Source organism: Rutidosis leptorrhynchoides, chromosome 10 (assembly GCF_046630445.1).
Source record: "Rutidosis leptorrhynchoides isolate AG116_Rl617_1_P2 chromosome 10, CSIRO_AGI_Rlap_v1, whole genome shotgun sequence".
Lineage (NCBI taxonomy): Eukaryota > Viridiplantae > Streptophyta > Magnoliopsida > Asterales > Asteraceae > Rutidosis > Rutidosis leptorrhynchoides.
The window spans coordinates 155626720-155650112 of NC_092342.1; the positions used below are offsets into that span (position 1 = coordinate 155626720).

Below are 23393 nucleotides of genomic sequence, written 5' to 3' on the forward strand. Positions count from 1 at the left end.
AAGGTCAATCGAATATATGAAACAGTTCAAAATTTTTGAGACTCAACCTAACAGACTTTTCTTATCGTGTCAAAAATATTAAATCGTATCGAGAGTTTGATTAAAAATCAGTCCAAATTTTTCGGGTCGTGACAGTACCTACCCGTTAAAGAAATTTCGTCCCGAAATTTGAGTGAAGTCGTCATGGCTAACAATAAGAATGTTTTTCTGACGAATATGAGCTGATAAAAAGAGTCTTATCATTATTGGTTAATATAGATAAAACGATAAAACGATTTGAGTACTCGAGTGAAGCTGTCACAACAGATCGAGACAGAGATTTAACTTTTGACGTAGCCACGGTGGATTTCCGGAATTCAAGGGATTACAGAAAATCTTTGAAATCTAAAAGATTTGATTCTTCGGCGAATAAGGAAATTAAGATCTCTATAATTAAATACGGTGATCTGCCCCGATTACTACGTCTGATATTTCCTTTTTAAATTTACCTTTTCCGTTCCATTTGTTTTTACCACTTCTATACTCAATTCTCAAATTCAAAAGATTTATGAAAATGCTTAACCCTGTTTTGATCCTTGTTCTTATTCTAACTATCGCAATGATCGTTCTTCTTTTCCAACTCCCACCTGAAGAATCTGTTTATTTCTATTATGCTCTAGGGACTATTGTATTTATAATCCTTCCATGTCTTTTTATTGCTATACGCACTGATCTCCACGGTTTGTAATTTCAGTGTTATCATTGGGCTTTATATTTTCCCTTAAATTTCAATGTTACTGCTTCTGTCTCCTTTAATTATTATTATTCACAGTTAATGCGCTCGCTTATTTGCTGCGATTTATACCCCCTTTCTATTTCGGAGCTTCATGCTTTTGTTTACTTTTCGCAAGTAACGGTCCAGAATTCATAGGTATGGAGTTTCGAATTATCATAATATACAGGGTAGAAAGGAAGGATAGTAGCACGATTTGTTTTGTCAAATTACCTGAATCACTGAGAATAGAACTACCAAGAATATATTTTCTTGATATGTTCGAAGTTAATCTGAATGAAAGAGTTATGTAACAGGGCACATGGTGACGTTATAATCTGTGAATCATCATGTTCCATTTGAAAACTCAGCATGACTTACTGTAATATAATCACGTTGATCAAGTGTCATTATATTATACTAACTCATGCATCAGTTCCCAACATTACTTCAATAACATTCATATTTTAAGCTCGAAAGTTTACAGAATATAGAAACTAACAGTTTCTATATGATGTAATACTGATAGCACGAAGAGATTAATGATGTCAGATAAGAATAGTTATAAAAATATCTCCAGAAATATGGAGGATATTTATAATGAAAGAACGACAATATCTCAGAATATCTAAGATCAGCGGATGATAGAAACTATTGTCTGCAAGGGTTTAGAGTAAGGAGCAAGATATTCACTAAAGACTTTAGCAGACATTGAATCATTTGGATTCTTTGAAGTTAAACTTATTCTTTGTGATTTGTCCACGGATTTCTTCATAGTTTCACATAATCTGCTTTTCGGTACTAAATTTTCTCTTGAATGTTTCCAATATAATGATACACAGGAAGCACAAAGAGGTATATAATTTCGGACGAGAATATTTATGAAATATCCTCAGATTTATCGAAGATATTGATGATGATATTTTGGAATTTCTAAGTTCGATGGTTGATGGAGAAAGATTTTTCACAAGATTTTAACATGACTTCGGGGCAAGATATTCTCTAAAGATTTCAACGGATCCATAATTATCTGGATTCTTTGAATATAGGGTATGGTCCTTGTATTTATCCTTGGTCACCGTCATGGGTAGTTCAATCTGTTTTTCAATACCCAATTTTCTATCGAGCGTTCCTAACACTCCTTTCTTTATCATCAAACTTTTGGTCATTTAGACCATCTACCATTTTTCTGTTTCCTCTGCATTTAATGCTATGATATCTGAATCTTCGGTTATTAATCTGAGGTGGTTTCAGGAAAATTGTGTTTTTAGATGATTAAACGCTGATGGTAATATAGTGGAATATGAAAGGTTCCCTGGTAACAATAAAAGAGCACGCGTATATATATCAACGTTATAATATGGTTGTTTCATACGAAAAGTCGAAGTTGTCTTGCTGGAGCTGTGACAAAACTGGCTATCTCAAACAGCAGATGTAAAGTTATTTTCGGTAATAATAACGCTAAAGGAATTAGCACAGCTACGTGTTAAACGTTTACTCAGGTTCTGAGTGTTTTCAGGTGCCTAACTATATGCATCAATCTTTTCTCCCGTAAATGAAGTGCGGTTGGTTCATCCTCTCGATTGAGGTGTTTTCAAGAATTTTGAACGCAGAATGTAATCGTGAAGATACAAATGATGTTTAAGACGAAATCAAGTGGCAAACTTGAAGAATTGTTTAGTTTCATATGTTATAGTCAATATTTTAATTCATTTTAATTGTCCAATGTTATTAGTCCACAGTCGATAGTCCACAGTTAACAGTCCAATAATTCATATATAATTGAATATATAATATTTGAATTAATAATTATGTATCGTGACTCGATATTTAGAGTGCGTAAAATAAATAACAGAAAAATAAATGACGATAAATAAAGTGCGTAAAGTAAATAACAGAAATTAAATGACGATAAATAGAATTGCGATAATTAAATTGCGATAAAATAAAATGTAATTCGGAATTAACAGTTAGCTAGGATTTTGTTAGCGTGGTTTCTTAATAAAAAAAATTTAATATTGTTAATTAGTCTGTTTCTAATCAATTTTTATTGTGTTCATTATGTCTTCATTATGCCACTTGTTGGATTCTGATAGGTCAAAATCCATATATAAAATTGGATGAAAAATGGTTATTCTGCGGTGAACGGATACGTATAACGGTAGATGTAAATAGGATGGTAAATGGATGTTGAATCAGATTCGAAGAATGTACAGTATAACCTATTAAAGTGAAATCTAAATTTTCCTCGGGTATTACCTACCCGTTAAAATATTTTCACCATGAACAGTTTATACGAAAGAATTTTTAATTACAATCTTTATGAAAATATAGTTACATATATATTCTCTTCAGATGTAATCATGGATTTAATGAGTTAATATGATATTAATCTCATTTGATTTACCGTTTGAACAAGAATATAAAATCTCTAAAACATTAGAGATTACATAATCGCCATGTCGAACGAAGATAATCGATGTAGAACCATATATAGTATGATGATTATAATCGAGGTACAGAATGAGATGTTGAAGCGTATGATGTGAACTTGAGTTGTTGGTGGTACTGGTATTGATGTTGGTGCTGGTGATGTTGCTGAAGCTGGTACGTTTTGCACCATATTCTCCAAATTGATTACTAGAGCGCGAAGTTCATTGACTTCTTGTATTACTCCGGGATGGTTGTCGGTCGGAACGAGTGGATGAATAAGGTTTAGAATCTGAGTTATGATATAGTCGTGGCGAGATATTCGAGAAATGAGGGTGAAAATGGTGTTACGAACAGGTTCGCCGGTAAGTGTATCAGGTTCGTTGCCAAAAGGTAAATTCGATTAGTGGATGGAATCGCCTTCTGCGCGTCTCCATTGATTGAGTCGACTATGAACCCATCAGATTAATTGATATTGGCTGATTGGTTGATTCCTGCCGATGACGCTGTTTTCGGAGCTTAGGTGAACATCTATGTCGGAATAGCTGTCGGAATAGCTGTCGGAATAACTATCGGGATAACTATCGGAATCTGAGGGACTCGAACTGGTTGCAGGATTCATCTCGTACGATCAGATGAATGATTGTCGATAAGAAATAGATTATAGGATGTAGATTAGTACCCTGCAATACATAATTTACATATGCATATATAATACTAAAATCCCATAAGTTACGGAGGAATCTACGGGAGTTGTCAGGTAAAGTTACAGTAACAGATACGCTAAGATATGAAGTAGCAGATACGCTAAGATATGAATTTTGTCTATACACTATTCATGCAGTCAATGCAGTAAAACGTGTCTAGACTAAGAATGATAAGCAAGTGATTCTCTAAGAATGATAAGCAGGTAATTTTTGACACAAAATGATAAGCAAAACTTTTGACATGCAGACACGGTCGAAGTCCAGACTCACTAATGCATCCTAAGGACTTATCAGTTAGACACACTAATGCAGACCTGGTTCGCTAAGACCACCGCTCTGATACCAACTGAAAGAACCCGTCCTAATCCATCCGGACGAAGTCCGTATCGATTATAAACGATTTACAATAGTTGGTTTCATCGCGAGGTACTTGACCTCTATATGATACATTTTACAAACATTGCATTCGTTTTTGAAAAGACAATATTTCATTTCATCGAAAGTTGACGGCATGCATACCATTTCATAATATATCTAACTATAATTGTCTTAATATTAATCTTGATGAACTCAATGACTCGAATGCAACGTCTTTTGAAATATGTCATGAATGACTCCAAGTAATATCTCTAAAATGAGCAAATGTACAGCGGAAGATTTCTTTCGTACCTGAGAATAAACATGCTTTCAAGTGTCAACCAAAAGGTTGGTGAGTTCATTAGTTTATCACAAATAATCATTTCATAACTTTAATAGACCACAAGATTTCATATTTCCATTTCTCATAAAATACGTCCCATGCATAGAGACAAAAATATCATTCATATGGATTGAACACCTGGTAACCGACATTCACAATATGCATATAAGAATATCCCCATCATTACGGGATCCTCCTTCGGACATGATATAAATTTCGAAGTACTAAAGCATCCGGTACTTTGGATGGGGCTTGTTGGGCCCGATAGATCTATCTTTAGAGTTCGCGTCAATTAGGGTGTCTGTTCCCTAATTCTTAGATTACCAGACTTAATAAAAAGGGGCATATTCGATTTCGATAATTCAACCATATAATGTAGTTTCAATTACTTGTGTCTATTTCGTAAAACAGTTATAAAAATAGCGCATGTATTCTCAGTCCCAAAAATATATATTGCAAAAGCATTTAAAAAGGGATTAATGAAACTCACGCATATAAATATTTTAAAACAGTTAATAAAGCGTTTGCATGTATTCTCAGCCCAAAAATGTAAAGAGTAAAAAGGGCAAATGAAACTCACCATACTGTATTTTGTAGTAAAAATACATATGACGATATTGAACAATGTAGGGTTGGCCTCGGATTCACGATCCTATATCAAGTATATATATATTAACACATATACATGTAAATCGAGCAACTAAATTTTAAGTTATATTAATTATTAATTTGAATATGTATATTTTTATATATTTATATACTATGAGGTATTAATGTTTTCATATATGATTATATTTATATCTTATAATATATACATTCATATAAATGTTTATTTGCTATGATAATATAAAAATAATAATACTGAAAATGATAATGATAATACTTTATAATAGTAAAAATAATGATACTACTAATAATAATAACTATAAAAATAATGATTTTAAAACAGTATTAATAATAATATTTAGGTTTCATAATGAAATATTAATTTTTGATAATAATACTAGTTATTTTATTTGTAGTAATAATAATAATAATACTGATAATAATAATATATTGAAAATAGTGATATTAGTAATAAAAATAATGATAATAATAATATTGAGAATAATGATAACTTTAATATTAATGCTATCCTTAATAATAATAATAATAATAATAAAAATAATAATAAGACTACCTTAGTAACAAGCTTTAAAAATTCTAATGCCCCGGCCCCAATGCTCGAACTCGCGACCTCCCACTAACCCGACATCTCCTCTAACCATTGAATTGTTGTTACTTTCCTTATATTAATTCGCATCATTAATTACTTAGTTATTATTATCATACCATCGTATATCATCATTATCTTTATGATTATATTATCAACATTAACGGATCATCATGTAACCCGTATCATTTTCATCACGTAACACGTATCATCATCATCTTGTAACACATATCATGATCACAAACTAACATCATTATCTTTGAAACCGCAACCATCTCGTCTCTCGTTATTTCATTTCTTCATCGCCATCATTATCTTCTTTATCATTACCATACCAACATACTATCATCATCCTCGTACGTTATCATTTGTGAATATCTTAACATCTAACATCATCACCATACTATAACCTCATCACTAACATATTTATTACCTTAATCCAATTATTATCATCTAAGCTTTGTAACAATTATGTGTGATAGGTTTTAGCCCAAGAAGATTAGAACTCGGCCCAAGTTGTTAATCCAAACTATTGCACTGGTCCAAAAGAAACTCACGGCCCAATTACAAGTTGTGTTAATCGGCCCAAGTTGTATTGCCCAAAAAATAAAGTCAAATTACAAATAAAAGGAAGTGCACGTGTTTTTCTCTTGAATTGGTCATCCAATGAATTCGTAACACCTTCACTGTGCAACATCACCATCATCATTCTATTTCATCGTCATCATTTTTATCTTGTCGACCAGAAACAGAATCCAGAAAAAGGCAGTAGCGAGTAGTAGTAATAATGGTTAATTAGGGTCTTTGTTTACAGCAGAAACAGTAGCAGTGTAAGTCGATTAGGTGCAACGGAAGGTGATGGTTCGTGGTGAAGGTGACGTCTGCAGAAGGTGTCCGGTGGTGGTGATTGTTTAGGGTGACGGTAGTGTTGATGGTAACGGTGTGGGTGTGGTGTTTGGAGTAACGACAGTGATGATGTAAAAATATGGTAGTAAGTTTGATGTAAAAAAAAAATATAAGTGGGTTTGCTAATGGTGATCGAAATAGTAACAAAGTAGCAATTGGTGGTGGTTTGCTATGGTGTTCGAAGGTAACTGTGGGATGGTCTTCGATTGCAGCAGCAACAGGAACGTATATAGTAGCCACTACAGAGATAGCGAGGTGGGGTTGTTTGGTGTTAATGATTAATCAAGGTGGTGAAAAGTGTGAGGTGGTTTCGTGAAGGAGGTTGTAGGTTCACGATAGTGGAGGGGAGACAAGGTGGAGAAGATTGATGCAGGTGGTGGTGATTGTGAGTTTCTCGACATGGAACTAAAATAGCACGATAGCCGTAGCATTTGATCATGGTTGCAGGTAGCAAGGCGATTTATGCAAAGTGTTCGTGAAAGAAGAAAGAAGGAGGAAGAGAGACGATTTCGATGATGGTTTTGGGTATTGATCTTCATAACTCGACAGTGGCGGTGTCGGGTCATTTTACCTAAACAAAAAAAGAAGAAGAGTGGTTTTGTTGATCATTGAGTTGGGTTGTTATGGTGGTTTGTCAAGGGTTTCACTTCTGCATTTGTGTATATATATATAAATAGATTATATTAGATAGTGGAGGTGGTGTTGGGGATTAGATGGAACAAAAACTAGTGGCAAGTAAAAGAAATCGAATAAGGGTACTAGTAGTATCTTTAAAGTTGATTGTTCTTATAACAAAATGAAAAGAAAAGCATATATTTTTGTTTGTGTATGTATGTAGTGATCGACAATCATAGAAAGAACGAATAATATAATGGATTGGGGTATTTGGGGTGTCAATCAATAAGGAAAATAAACACATGTGTGTATGTTTAAGTATATATATATATATCTATAAGATAGATGGATAAATATAGATATATATAGATAAAGTTAGATAAATATAGATAGTAGAGTTAAATATTTATCATGTGGTGATGTTGTGTGTAGGATTACAAGGAAAGTGGTAGCCAGAATGTAAAGGTGGCGGTGCAAGAATTAAACAAAAGAAAATATAGTCGATGGTTGAGAGAAAAAAAAATATAGAATGGTGATGGATGCATCATGCGGGTGTTTATGTATATATTTATAGGATTGATGGTTTAATACTTATGTATACTAGGCCATAATAGAGAAAAAAAAAAATAAATACAAAAGGCTTGTGAATGTTACTTTTGGTGACAGAAAAAGGAATACAATGTTGGTTGTATTCAATTAATATCAAGTGTATATATATATTTATTGATGTACGGGGATATATAACAACATCATATAATACTTCAAATTTTATTTCGAATTATTATTTATATATACATACACACATATCTATTTGCACTTAATTGTTCGTGAATCGTCGAGAGCAGTCGAAGGTCAATCGCATATATGAAACAGTTCAAAATTTTTGAGACTCAACCTAACAGACTTTTCTTATCGTGTCAAAAATATTAAATCGTATCGAGAGTTTGATTAAAAATCAGTCCAAATTTTCCGGGTCGTGACAAAAGCCGACCTTTGAAACGCTGGCTTGGCCTGAAAACTGACAAACCGGCGTTTGGAACTCCGGTTATACCATGTTTGCAAAAATCGAACAAGAATTTCTAGTTTTGTAAGTTAACTAAAAAATATTACTATTTAAAAAAAATCTGATGTTTTAGTGAAGAATATGAAGGGTTTGTGAGTTTTTGATTTAATTGTTTGTTTATAAAAATTAGGATTTGTGAGTATTGTTTGGTTTATGATGTTTTAGTGAAGAAGATGAAGATGAACGGTAAAAAGATGATTTTACCTTCCCAAGCAATGCACATGTCAAAATTTAACGGAAAATTTTGATGAAAGTGTCGAATATGCTCGGCGAGATCATCTCTAAGTCGATCGTGGGAGGCCATTAAACACCTAATAGAAGAAAGAACAGACACGGGTTCCATAGTGCGTCTCGTATTTCTCATGTAAGTGTATCCCGATCTCTTCTTTTACACGTAATACGCCTGCTCTTGTCAATGGCTCAACAAGCATCTCTTCCTCAACCGAACTAAAAGTAAAACCATTGTCTTCTTGTTTACATTGTGTAATATAACACAAGTGTCCATGACCCTTCTCATCTTGTTCACAATCATTAATCATGAAGGAGTCTTCAAAAGTTGTAAACCGACCTTGCAATACCTCAAAGGTTCACTCAACATCTTTTGAGGCACTTACTTGAAATCTCGTAAGTTTAGCTTGTTTATGATAATAACATGATAACATGTACGATAATATAATAATGAATTGTAATTAAACACCCGAATCCAACTTCGCAATAAAAATGACACTCTCACAACAAAGAATTCATTTTTGAAAGGTGTTTTGCGAAATCCCTGAATTAATTTGACAGCGACAAATATAAATCCGCGCAAAAACATCGATTATTGTTTGTAAAACAATGTCAGTTGTAAATAGACGTACTAGATCGAATTTGTAAAATGAACTTGAAATTCCTCATGTATTTCAACAAACCAAAGACTTACAAGAACACAAAAGCCCTATGATTCTTCAGCTTACTAAAAAACAAAAGCACACGATAATAATGTTCGTCGTAACACAATCACGTACGTACATTGTATATACACATACGTGATTTAATTATAACTATGAATATTGATGATCTATGTTCAAAAAACAAGCATGATTAATTCCTCAACATCCCAACGTCACTAGATTTGTTTGTATATCGATCAACGATTCATTCCTCCTTGAACCTTTGGCGGCACCATGACTCCACCACTTTGTTGTATCCCCGGAGATTGATTTCGCCACCCAACTCCTGATAATTAATTAATTAAATTTAAATTTTAGAGTCATATGACACAAAAAGTTGTTAAATATGATAAAAAAAAAATAAATGTTTAAACAAGTGTTACCAAGTTGCATGTTGAAGCCACGAGCCTGAAGCTCGCGATACTCTTGACATAAGGCACAGGGTTCACATAGTAAATGAACAAGAATATTAATGAGAGGGTCATCAGGCAACCTATAGAGATGGCTCATTTTAATCCTGTAATATGCGGATAACAAACAACCGCAGCCCGTGAAGTACAGTATTCCAGCATGAAGCATAGCATACACACCGCAACCTATTATACAATTTAATTTTTTTAAAATGAATTCACAAACGAAATTAAGCTAATTCATCGATTATATATCTCAGGGCATGCTTGGTTGGGGGTATTGGACTATAAGGACAGACTTTGATTATAATAGATGTTGGCCGGTTATTTGTAATGGGAATTCTTATTACCTTAAAGTAGTTAATGAGTCATTACACACCAAATTGAGGGGAATGGTGAATCACACGTTATTTTTTATATTTACGTCCCTTTTATTTTTCTCAACTGCCATTTTCCTATTTTTATGCTATTTTCCCAGCTTTATAGCTTACAAAGTTACAACTTCCATTTTCGTTTCTTTTTAATCTTGCTCACTGTACAATTTCATCATAAAGTTAAAAAGCATTTTCCAATGTTTCTCTCATTTTTATACTATGACTAAGCTACTATTTGGTTATATTCAACTAACCAAAAGAATTTACCCGACTATTAAACTATGCCTTATTCAACTAATCGTTTAATATAAAATAATATAATTCGTTACACGGATAGAAATAACTTATTATCCTATTCGTTTTTTCTAAGCTACATGGGTGGATTTATTATTCCTCCATTGTTAAATAACTTCGTTACATCTAAATTCAAAAGAAAAAAAGGTGAGTCCTAATACTAACAAATATATTCGTTGAAAAATATTAATGATGATTAATTTTATGTTTAATTGCAAGATAAGATTTCAGTGATGATGTGTGCATCCATAGTTATATTGCAAGCAGTGTATACGAAGTTGGAAATGAGAACATGTATTTTCTAAAAGAATGTGGTGATAGATTAATTATATTATAAAATATGAACCAAGCAAAAACAATGCAATAGGAATGGTCATTGTATTCCTATTATCATTCCTTTCCTATTGCCATTACCATTCCCTATTTTGAACCAAGCACACCCTCAATATATCATGTTGAACACTTACTATTTTGTCCTCTATCAACCATTTCTGCGACTTGCCCGAAAGTAACACAAGGGGCAAAAGCAGTTATAAGCACTGTCAAATAAATAAGAAAGACATTTTTATGAGTATACATATTAAATTAAATTAAATACTATTTGTAATCGTAATAGCTAATGCGTTTTAGACATAGCGCTATGTGAATAGTGTGATATACGTGTGATTGTACACTAATTCGAGGTATGTTGTAGGCTTGTGATTTTAGAAGATATTATTTTAAAAAAGAATATTTCGGAAATGGTTAGACTTACGGGTTGGAATATCGTCAAAACATTCGAAAAGACCAGTAGACCAAGCAGGAGGCACGTGTTGTTGTGGTGGAGCCCCAACGACATACGGGTTAGGTTGACCTTTGCTAGAGTCTGATGATGATGAATCAGATGAAGAGACATTTGGAGGTGGTGCGGTTTGGGGTTGAGACGGTGCACCGTTTGTTGGTTGAGGAGCTTTGTCCTTGTCGTCGTTTGGGAGTGAGGAATTCATATTTTAAACTCAATTATCCAGATGATAAAATGCGTTGGATAATCGAGTTTTGCCTGAGAATTGGTCGATGTAAGAACAAAAGGTATCTATTTATACACAAGGCATGCATTATAAGTCTGAAATGATTTCATCCATTGCTTTCTTTCAGGATATTTTGGGAGGACATAAATTGTGGCATATTAATAGGGTTGATTATGAACGATGAGACTTCTTGATAAAATAATTTACTATTTGAAATTCGGAGATTATCAGAAAAATAAAATATATAGGTTAAGACTCAATTTTAAAAGAGCAAAACCATTTTATGTATCAAATTGTTTCGTTATCCAAATATACTAGTCTATTATTTTACTCTTATTAAAACGACCACAACTCATTTTCAGAAAAATGACAATTTTTTATTATTATTAAAAAAAATTTTAAACAGGACTAGGTGCGGCGCACCTGTTAGGTGGTGCGACGCACCTTCACTCTGTTGCGGCGCAATTAGGGACAATTGCGGCGCACCAACATACTAAAATTTATATTTTCGACATCAGTAGCAAAATCCACATTCTGGTGCGACGCAGCTGCTCTAGGTGCGGCGCACCACCTGCTGAAACTTCAGTTTCAGCCTTGAAAACTCATTACGACCCATTTCTAAAGACCCATGTTAACACGTCCCGTTTAACCAAACATAGTTCATTTCAATTACCTTTAAACCAACACTTCCATTAATTTTACACGATAATCAATATCATTTCAATATTAGACCGACCCATTACAAAATCATGTGGCAAACTTGACACATCGGACAATACGATAACAAAAAGACGAAATCATGATTATTGGGACATATCTATCCCACTCAAGGCATCTACTAAGGTATAGCAATCACTAACAAAGGTTAAATAACAACGAGTAAGTGAAAACGCTTAGTGAATACAATATATGCATATTAATCAACAAAATTCATATGGATAGTCAAATCGCATACTACACCAATTCAATCACAATTCCGTAAAACACCAAAGCAAGCACAATTGCATACAACATGAAAAAAATCACAATTTTGTACAACACAAAACTAAGCACAATTGCATACATCACGAAAGCAACCACAATTTCACATTCGATGCTAACCTAGGTCCTTGCTGCGTTACGTGAAGCAAGTACCCCTTGCTGCATTCCCTACATGAAGCAAGTTCTCTACCATCTTTCATAAAACACTTACTGCATTCCCAACTTGAATTAAATGCCACTTGCTGCATTCCCAACGTGAAGCAAGTTCTGCTTGCTACGTTCCCAACGTGAAGCACGTCTTACCAAACCAATCAACGGCATAAAATCGCATACCAATATCAACTTTGTAAACAAATGTGCATACATTATACTCACCTCAAATCCGAGTAAGCAAATCAAAAAGTACTTCTAAGGAACAGTCAACACAACCTTTCACAAGCGCAAATACCTAATCAATTGGTATACATACAATTTATCACATTTCTACAACAATTAGTCAAACAAGGTCAACTAAACCTTGGCTTCACTGTTAACTCAAAACAACACATTTTTACATTATTGACTAATTTCAAGACTTATACCTATTAGTCTTCCCAATTCATCTCATTTGGTCAAACAACATCAAATATATTTAGGATTTATCTTTTAAACCCACAAAACACACTCTTGATATTATTTATCTAATCTGAGACTTATTTGCATGTCTTTTCAACTAACACACAAATTGATTAAAATTTTACTTTCACAAAGTCTCTTAGTCAAACATGGTCAAAATTAGAGTTTGGACTCTATCAAACAAGATTTTCAAGTATAAGTTTATTTGTTTACTAAATCCACAATTTCTCTAGCTTTATTTTATCCAAACACAAGACTTATAATTCATAAGTCTTCCTAGTTCATTACAAAACCAACAAATTATAACTTACCATTCAAAGTCTTATGTCAAACATGACTTCAAAATTTCATATTAAATAAACTAGTTACCTACTAAAAGTCTCCATTTTTACAAGTTAATCATCACAACCCATCATTCACCCATAAACCCTAACTTCCAAAATTCAAATTAAGGTTTCAAATGGATTCAGAAAGCTTATTTCTAACAATTAATTAAACAAAACAAAACAAGAATTCAGATTTAAAAGCTCATAATTTCATACCTCATGTGTAGGGTTACAAAATCCCCAAAAGTCATTAAGAAAAAAAAAGAACAAGGAGAATTCAAGGTTCTAGCTAGTATTAGTGAGGTTAATTACACTCAAAAATTTTCTTGCATTAAAATATTGAAGCTTTCTTAGTGGATCACCACCAAATCGCCACTTTCACACATACTCCTTTTCTTTTATTATTCAGCTCCAGGAAACAAAGTGAGACCAAAAGGCCGAATTCGAAATATACATATCAAGTCCAATTTACACTTTTTACCCTGCCCAACTAAAAACTTTGCAAGTAGGGTTCTTTCCTTACATCTATGGTTCTTTTTCTTAACAAATGTTAAGTTAAATAACTCTCGCACCATTAAAATAATACCTGAAAAATATGGGGTGTTACCAATAACGTAGGATACTAGGGGCAAGGCAGGCCCTTGCGCCCCCTCCCCATCCCCCCCCCCCCCCCCCCCCCCCAAAAAGGAATTTTGTACTTACATATTCATTGGGTATTAGCTATTTTCAAATTTTTAGGAACTTTATATGAGAAGTTGTTCTTTGGGCCTCCTTAAGTAACTGACTGTTATTTTCAGGCTTTTAAAAATTTGGTTTTTAATATTTAAAAAAAAAAAAAAGCTTCCACTTTTATGTCTTCTTGACTTCACTTAAATTATTAGTATTAGAAGACAACCTATTTTCTCTTCTCTTGTCATGTGGTTAATTTAAATGCATGGAGATCAAATCATCCCTCCAAAAAGTGAGGGTATATGTTTTATATATATTACTCCATATATAATTCGTTTTAACTTTTGTTTATATATGCCAATACATGTTTTCTTGAGTTATTTGGGCTACGTTCGCGCTAATCTTCAAACTTTGTGCTTGGGTGTTAGCTAATCAAAATTAAATGTGATACATTTAGAGCCTTACGATTAGAATTTTAATTTCAATTCAAATCTCACCATCCAAAATCCAAAAAGAAGATGATAATAATATAAAGGGTTAAAGCCAAAAATATGCTACAAACTTACAAACTTTAGATACATTTACCTATATGCCCTTTATTATAAAAGAAAAAACACACGCCCTCCTAATTCTTTTAGAACAATCTCGCATCTGAAACATGAATAACTATTTCTCAAATATGAAAAAAATTTACAGACCTAATTCCTTTATCGACATGTTGAGATATAAACCTGAAAAACCTCACCATTATATATATATATATATATATATATATATATATATATATATATATATATATATATATAGAGAGAGAGAGAGAGAGAAATAATCAAGAGGGAAGCACTTTTTTGGGGGGAAGTGAGGGGAAGTAAGTTTTTTTGTTTTTTTCAAATTTTTTTTTCAAGCATCAAGTTTAGGTGAAAATATGAACATTTAAAAAAGACACTTTGCGATTAATGTTATTATTTTGGCGGGAAAACGCTCGAAGAAAAAAATAAAAACATTCAATGCATTGAATGTTTTGATTCTGAGTTTTTTTTTAATGGGTTAGCAATTAGGATTTAGAAATTAGGGTTTAGAAATTAGGGGGTTGAAAATTAGGGTTTAGAAATTAGGGTTTTGGGTTTAGAAATTAGGGTTTAGATTGAATATTTTAACACGAACGGTTTAGAGTTTAGGATTTAGGGTTTTGGGTTGAGGGTTTACGGAGTAAACCCGAAAACCCTAAACCCTAAACTCCAAATCGGGCTAAATTCGAAAAAAATACTTCACACAAGTTGAAAAAAAAAATGATGCAAATAAACTCAGCAGCAAAATATTCAATGCATTGAATGTTTTTTTTTCGAGCGTTTTCCCGCCAAAATAATGAAATTCATCACAAAGTGTCTTTTTCAAATGTTCATATTTTCATCTAATCTATAATGTTCGTGAATATAGTTTTTTCAAAAAACGAAAAAATAAAATAATAAAATTTGCTTCCCCCTTCCCCCCAAAAAAGTGCTTCCCTCTTGATTATGACCCGATATATATATATATATATATATATATATATATATATATATATATATATATATATATATATATATATATATATATATATATATATATGATCATGCCTAAATCTTAAACGGTGCTTATAGATTTAAGCTTGAGTGCTTAATTTGGGAAAAAAAAATGTATTTATCAATTGTTTTAACTCCAATAACTGTGCAAACTCCGTTTGAAATCTGGATTCCATGAACGTAAAACAATCAATTAGATTAACCTCACATGATTAGATCGAATGAGTTAATATCTTATGTGTTGATGAACTCCGATATCAACCAGAATTTCAATCGGAGTTGTATTTTCGACTGAACGATGTTACAATATTATTTTTGCAGAGTAACTGTACGCATTCAGTTTGTTGTAATGAATGACCCATGTGATATATTTATAAGTGTTTTGAGAGAATGGTTACGTGGCACATGTCCATTTCATAATTGTAACAAAGTTTTACCAGATTCGTGGGCTGACGTGGCACGTGTCCTTTTCATTGGCATAATAAATGAATTCTAACAAACTTTCCTAGATTTGTGGGCTGACGTGGCATACGATCCATTCGTTGGTTTGTTTCAGGACCATGTGCTTGTTCCGGGACCACCAAATGCCTGTTCCGAGACCATGCTTTGTTTCGGGACTGTGTGATTATTTCGGAATGGTGTGCTGAATCTATCTGTGATGCGACGGATGGACCGCACACTTTTGATTAGGTAAAAGGTCTTACATGTGAATATCGTCCAATGTTTATCCAAGTACTTCACCCGGTACCCATCTGACCGGGTAAGGCTACAACTGGTTCATACGTTTGTAATGTTCTTGTAAAGGTTACTGGGATACCAGCGTATTAAGTAGAACTTGATATGGAAATATGATTCATAACTTCTCGGCGCTTTGTATCTGGTTGAGTGGTGCCGGTATCCGGCACACTTGTCCGGATAGGATGAGCTTATGTGAAGTCATGGCGGGCTCTTATCCGAGACATTTATTCCCGGATGTGTATTCGAATAATCTTCTGGCGGGTTTGCTTAGGTAGGACCGGGAGAAGGTATTTCCTCTTGGACTGTTATGCCGGTTAAATTCCAGACGGAACTTCGTCAAGTAATGGAAAAATGTCCTTTTTTTATACGAATCGTATGCGTATCATATATATATATATATATATATATATATATATATATATATATATATATATATATATATATATATATATATATATATACACACACTTAACGAACGAACAGGGGCCTTAAAATTGACAGGACGGCCCTACTGTTTACGTTCTTTATTCTTAATAAAGGAGTTTTTTTTTTAATTTTTTTTTTTTTCAGACTACCATTAATTCCTTATTCCTTAAATCAACATGTCTTGGATTGTTTTACATATGCTCTTTTTCTTGATTGTTTTGCTATACTGGTATTCTGGTTGTGTTCTTCATTCTTAATAGAAGATACTTTTTTTGTTAAATTTTAAAAAACATGGGCGCGCAATAATAATGAACCGAATCATAGTGTAGGTGAGTTAGTTATTTATGATATTACGGCAAGGTTCACGTTCAATTTAACCGTTTTTAGGTAATAGAATTAAGGTTCAGTTCTATTATTCTTTTTAAATAACGATTCAAACATAAAAATAAAGCAATTGGAACATGATATAATAACTAGAATATGGTCCGAGGGCGCGCATTGTTCCTATACTCTTGTGAGCTAATAATGTCTAATCCTATCTGTACGTATGACGTATGTTACAAAAGTTGACAGTTTATCGTAACAACAATTGATATGATTGCCTCGTATGTATAAGTTATAAACATCAAAGTCGAATTATAATACTTATATACCATAATGAAATTTTGCAAAAGTAAAGAACCTCATGTTATTGTGTGACTACTCATGTCGATAATGACATTTCCGCTAAATATAGATAACATAAAATTCCAAGGCATTCTTCGTTTTGTAGTGTGTAGTTGTAACATCATTCCCTTCACCCTACTCATGGTAAAGTGTGTTCACATTCTTTAAAAGATAAATATGTGCCGCAAAAAAGGTTGATAACCCGCAGCAAATTGATTTAACGAAATCTAACCTGATTCGGCTAACATTTCTTAATGATCCACCCGATTCATATAGTCATCATGCATCAATCCTGAACCATGTGTGACAGAATGTTACACATTGTCAGTAACACGTAAAGTTCTAAATTAACATCATAAAATCAACATAAACTCTAAATTAACATTGGAATTTAACTGCACACATAGAAGATCAAGATACACATTAGATGTACAATATGTCTAAATCAACGAAGAACCAAAATGCGTTAATCTTTCCGTACAATATGTCTAAACCAACGAAGAACAACGATACCGAGGCAAAAGCAATAGAAAAATAAGAAGGAACAAAGCTCACTTATGTGCATAAAGTCAAGTAAAAGAAAATGGATCTTAACGGCTGCAATCTAGAGATTGCAATAACAAGATGAGACCATATTTTTTCTGAGGGTTAAAGCCAAAAATAGGCTACAAACTTACACAAATGTACCGATGTCGCCCACAAACTTACACATATTTTTTCGATAGAAAGATATATGTTACAAAGTTTGTTTGTTTTCTTCAACTGTACAAATATTACAATCCAACATTAAATAACTAAGAATTTAATAAGTAGTTAGCTCACCAAACTTAGATAACATGTTTTCCGAAATAAATTAGCACATTAAAATTAGCTCACGAAAAAATTGAAACCATAAGCTTTCAGACTGATTGATTTATTTAGCAGGCTAAAATCGCATGATAACCGACCCAAAAAAAGAACGAAAATCAAACCCAAACTTTTAGACTTACCGTTAGTGCTAAGGTGTCAATAGAAGATGTCGTTCTTCGTAACGGACCATAGAAACGTGGAAGTAAAGCGTGAAGCCACCAAAAATCAAGTAACTCTTCAATCGCCTGAAACCCTAATTTGTATCCATATAACTTGTGTTAGCCATAAATCAAATCAAAGAGCCGATGTAAAAGAGGTGGAAGTCAATCGCCTTAACCCCCAAATTGTGCCCTAAATCTTCGATCGTTTACTATAATCCAGGGAGAGGTAGAATGAACGCACAATGGAGAAGGAGAAAAGGCAACAAAGCAGATTTTATTAGCGCTGAAATGCATCGAGGCTATTAACCCCAATAAGCCCATGATAAAAACGAGAATGAAAAATTGATAAAATCAAACAAAACGTCAATACGAGCTTCGCTTGTTATATATTTGTATAATGTTAGTATCTAATTATACGTCAAAATGTTTGACTCTCTTAAAATAGATGTTCAAGTTTTGCCACTGAATAAGGTTTAGATATTTGTGCATACAGTGTTCTCAGATTGGAATATACTGAGCCACCATCGTTAGTAATTTGATTTATGTTAATGGTATCTGCTCATGTACAACATGTGATTAAGGCAATGAGAGTAACTTAGAAGTATAACCGTGTATGTGATCAATTAGTGGAAGATGTCTTTGTTGGAAATATGTTCTCGGGTTGGCTACGGTTCGACCGTGGTTTGACCGTGGTACATATATTCCGAAGATATGCCCATGACATAAAATAATAAAAGTTCATTTATTATATTCGGTCACACACAAAGGCCAATCGTAAATTGTTTGATATACATTTTAATCGGAAATTAATTTATTAATCATTAGTTATTGGTTTAATAAATTAAGTAAGTTTTTTTTATGTGTTTACATATACTTACAAATCTAAATATGTAGAGATTTGATTAGATTTTGCAAATCATATTTTATATAAAAAAAAAAGATTTGATTTGATTTATAAAATATGATTTGATTTTGTAAATCTTATTTTATATAAAGATTTGATTTTGCAAATCTTTTCAAATCTTCATTTATTATATTTGTACTATATGTATAATTGTATCAATTATGTAATATATAATACCAAGTCTTGGTATTGAAAAAATATACACAAAAGATACAAAACACACATACAAAAATGCTATTTTCTTTCACATTTTCAAGTAACTAAAATACTTGAAATCTATAATTGGGTTCCGTTTTGGTGGAAATAAGGAAGAAGAAAAGATCCGTTAAGTAGAAGGTATAGATCGAAACAAGGTTGGAACTTTGAGTGTCTACCGTTTAGAGGAACTCTTCTTTGAGTTTTCAAATTCGATTTTCAAAAGGCTACAAAGGTTGTATTCTAATATTCTCTTGTTCGGTTTCGTTAATTTATTTTGTTTGCTAAAGTTTTATACAATGATCCGTGGAAGAGTATGATTTTGTAAAGTTTTAAAAATGCTTCCGCTCGCTTGAATTTGTATCATACTCCAACAGTGGTATCAGAGCCATCTTGTACAAGTTTTAGCAAACTAATGTACTCTATGATAATCGGTTTTGATGAGTGTGTTGTGCATGATTCTTGGAGATGATTATGCATAACAAACGTGCACAACTATTATCATGATTTGTGTATTTATGTTTCCTAAATAACATTTGAATCTTGGGTTTTGGCAAAATATTAAATGGTTAATCTCATTTTTTAAAGTTTTTTTTCAGCTTGAACAGTCTGTCTTTGATGGACTGTTTCGAGGCTTTAAACTCAATATTTTCGTATGAAGCCAATTGCATTTGAAAGCTAACTGAAAGAACTTAAATTTGAAAAAATAATTCATCGAAAACGGATTAGAAATGAGTAAGATATGACCATTTAAATTTGATGTAAGAATCTGCCCAAAATCCGAAAATTTTAATAGTAGCTTTGTTGTTGACTATTAAAGATTCAATGTTTAGGAAAATAAAGTACATAAATTATATTCATGTTTTACATGAAATGATAAAATTAAAATTATTAATTTTATACTTTATGCCTTGTTAAAAAGTGAATAAATCTCCAACATATTTTGATTCACTTAATATGTTTGTTTGGATGGTTTTGGCATGAAAATCATACTTACAAATATGAAGTGGGTTTACATACATACATAAGTTATGTAAACAAGGATTGATTATTTTGTGTGCCATTAAGTGTTTAAATCAATCCTTATCGAAACATGTTTCATGAAAATGGATATTTGGCACTCCATTTGTTATGTATGTGATTGTTGTATGAAATCGGTAGTATTTGCCTCAATAAGACCCTTGTGTGGATGTTTGGTTGTATGATTTAATTTATTATTTATTCGGGATGAATGTAATAATTTATTAAACGGCTTGCATGTCGTGTTTATTATTTATTCGGGATAAATGTAATAATTTATTAAACGACTTGCATGTCGTCTTTCTATTTATATTGTATTTGTAATAGTATAGAAAATAGAATAGTTATTTTGTAAGATAATGCAACCAAGATTGGAATCAAGAAGACGATGTTAACAAGGCGGCCCATCCAAGCATATAATGGAGATGGCGGTTTTAGTGGGAGCCAATTCTCACACAAGGGTATGTCCCTAGTTGACCATGTTTTTCCGTGTGTTGGCTCACCGGAAAAACGCATAGGACTCTAGGCATACTACCGATAATTGCGTGTCATGATTATTACTGTGTTCTTATTTGTCTATGCCATGCTAGCTAGAAAATTAGTATACAAACAAAATACAATAATCACTTAAAATGGTTTGGTTAAAATTAGTTTGACAAACGCAACACGCAATACATAATTAGCAAATGTTTTAAAATGGAATAAACTACTTTTGCTAAAAGAAAACAAAACCCCGTTTTTAATGTAAACTTTACGCTAGCCATGAGTAGTACACACATCCGAACCTTCTACCTATTAGAGTTCGCGATACCCGAGAGTCTTGGGCCGGACTTTAGTTGGGTGTTGGGAAGGGTGAGGTGAATTTCGCGATACCCGAGAGTCTTGGGCCGGATTTAACGTGTATCTATCACGGACGGTTTACAATCTGAAATTGTGGTTCGCGGCAAACCCGCCACGAGGAAGGATTAGCGTAGAAGGGATTAAACATGCCAAGTGAAATAATTGATTATCACTAAATCCTGCAGAACCTAAGAATTTCATAATGGATAAAATTGGTAATATAGTTACCTACCTAAATAGCTTATGATTGGCGATCCGCGGTAAACCCGTCGTTACCATAAGTGAAATATGGATCTTAACCTTGTTAATTATAATTGTTTGAATATTGAACACACTTGGGTAATTATCTTAACAAGGATTAAACATATCAAACTAACTAATACAACTTACTTTAAAAATATGATAGATGTCTGCAACAAACACAAATCCTACTCCGTCATCAATCACTAATTTCTGCCTTAAAGGGCTCCTCGAACAGGACAAGCTTACAGGCTTGAACTACATGGACTGTCTTCGCAACCTAAGAATTGCTCTTAGGATGGAAGGAAAGATCAGGGCAATTGAGGAACCCTTACCGGCAGAACCCGGATCGAGAGCTACTCAAGCGGCTAGGGACGAGTTTGAAAAACGTCGTTTCGAGTCTAATGAGGTAGCATGCTTGATGTTGGCGACCATGTCTCCGGAGCTCCAAAAGGGTATGGAGAGCTTAGGGTCGTACGACATGCTTAACCAACTAAAGGACATGTTCCAACAACAGGCAAAGCAAGAAAGGTTTGACACCGTGAAAGCTCTCGTATCTTGCAAAATGGAAACGGGAAGTAGCGTTAGTGTCCATGTACTACAAATGAAAGGGTACATAGACTGGCTGGAGCGCCTTGGTTTTTCCATAAGTCAAGAGCTTGCAACGGATTTTATCCTGAACTCGCTGACTAGTGCATATGAAGGATTCATTATGAACTATAATATGAACAATATGGAGAAAACAATCATGGAGCTCCATGGGATGTTGAAAATCGCTGAGGCTAACATGGCCAAAGCTAAACCCGCAACTACTGTTCTAGCCATTTGTGAAGGTGGGATTAAGAAGAAGAAAAACAAAACAAAGGGCAAGAACAAGGGCAAGGGTAAGGTTGGCACGTCCAACTTCAAACCTAAACCTAAGGGCATTGCTAACGCTTCTACTTCAAAGATCCTGCAAACCAAGTCTCCTGAAGAAGCAATATGCTTTCATTGTGGGGAGAAAGGACATTGGAGGCGCAATTGTACCAAGTACTTGAAGGAACTTAATGAACTACGGGCTAAGGGAGTCGTCGTACCTTCAGGTTTGTTCATGATTGAACTAAACAATACTATTATTTCTAATTCCTGGGTATTGGACACAGGATGTGGTACTCACATTTGTACAAATGTGCAGGGACTCACAAGAAGTAGGAAGCTGAAGACCGGAGAGCTCAATCTAATCATGGGGAATAAGAACATTGCCTCTGTTAACATGATTAGAGAATACAAGCTTTCTTTTGATTCGGGTCTATGTATTGTTTTATCTAATGTTTGCTACAGTGCCGAAATGGCAAGAAACATTATATCTTTTAATGCTTTATTTAATGATGGTTTTGATTTTAGTTTTGATAATGGATCAATACTTGTTCACAAAAATGGGATGTTTTATTTCAAGGCTAGTCCTTGTAAAGGCATCTTAGAAACCACAGCAAAGCTAAATGATAGTTCAATCTACAATGTTGATTCATCCAAAGACTTTTTGGATAAAACGTATCTATGATATTGTCGTTTAGGCCATATAAACAAGAAACGCATAGCAAAACTTCAGTCAGATGGAATTTTAGAATCATTTGATGTTACATCATATGACGAATGTGAATCTTGCTTGTTAGGAAAAATGACAAAAGCACCTTTCACAGGAAACTGTGAAATGGGTAATGATCTGTTGGAGTTGGTACACACTGATGTGTGTGGTCCATTCAGATCGCCTACTAGACACCAGGAACGATACTTCGTTACATTTACTGATGACTTCAGTA

At 33.3% G+C, this 23393-nt stretch overlaps 1 protein-coding gene across 1 annotated transcript; it reads right to left on the reverse strand.

Moving 5' to 3' along the window:
- Positions 1–9327: 9327 nt before the first annotated feature.
- On the reverse strand, positions 9328–11495 carry LOC139873498 (protein PLANT CADMIUM RESISTANCE 2-like). Its single transcript, XM_071861427.1, has 4 exons — positions 11150–11495; positions 10863–10934; positions 9701–9913; positions 9328–9603 (listed from the first exon to the last, which is right to left on the reverse strand). Exons 1-4 carry the CDS (start codon positions 11379–11381, stop codon positions 9515–9517), a joined length of 606 nt encoding a protein of 201 aa, XP_071717528.1. The 5' UTR covers positions 11382–11495; the 3' UTR covers positions 9328–9514.
- Between the last annotated feature and the right edge of the window lie 11898 nt (positions 11496–23393).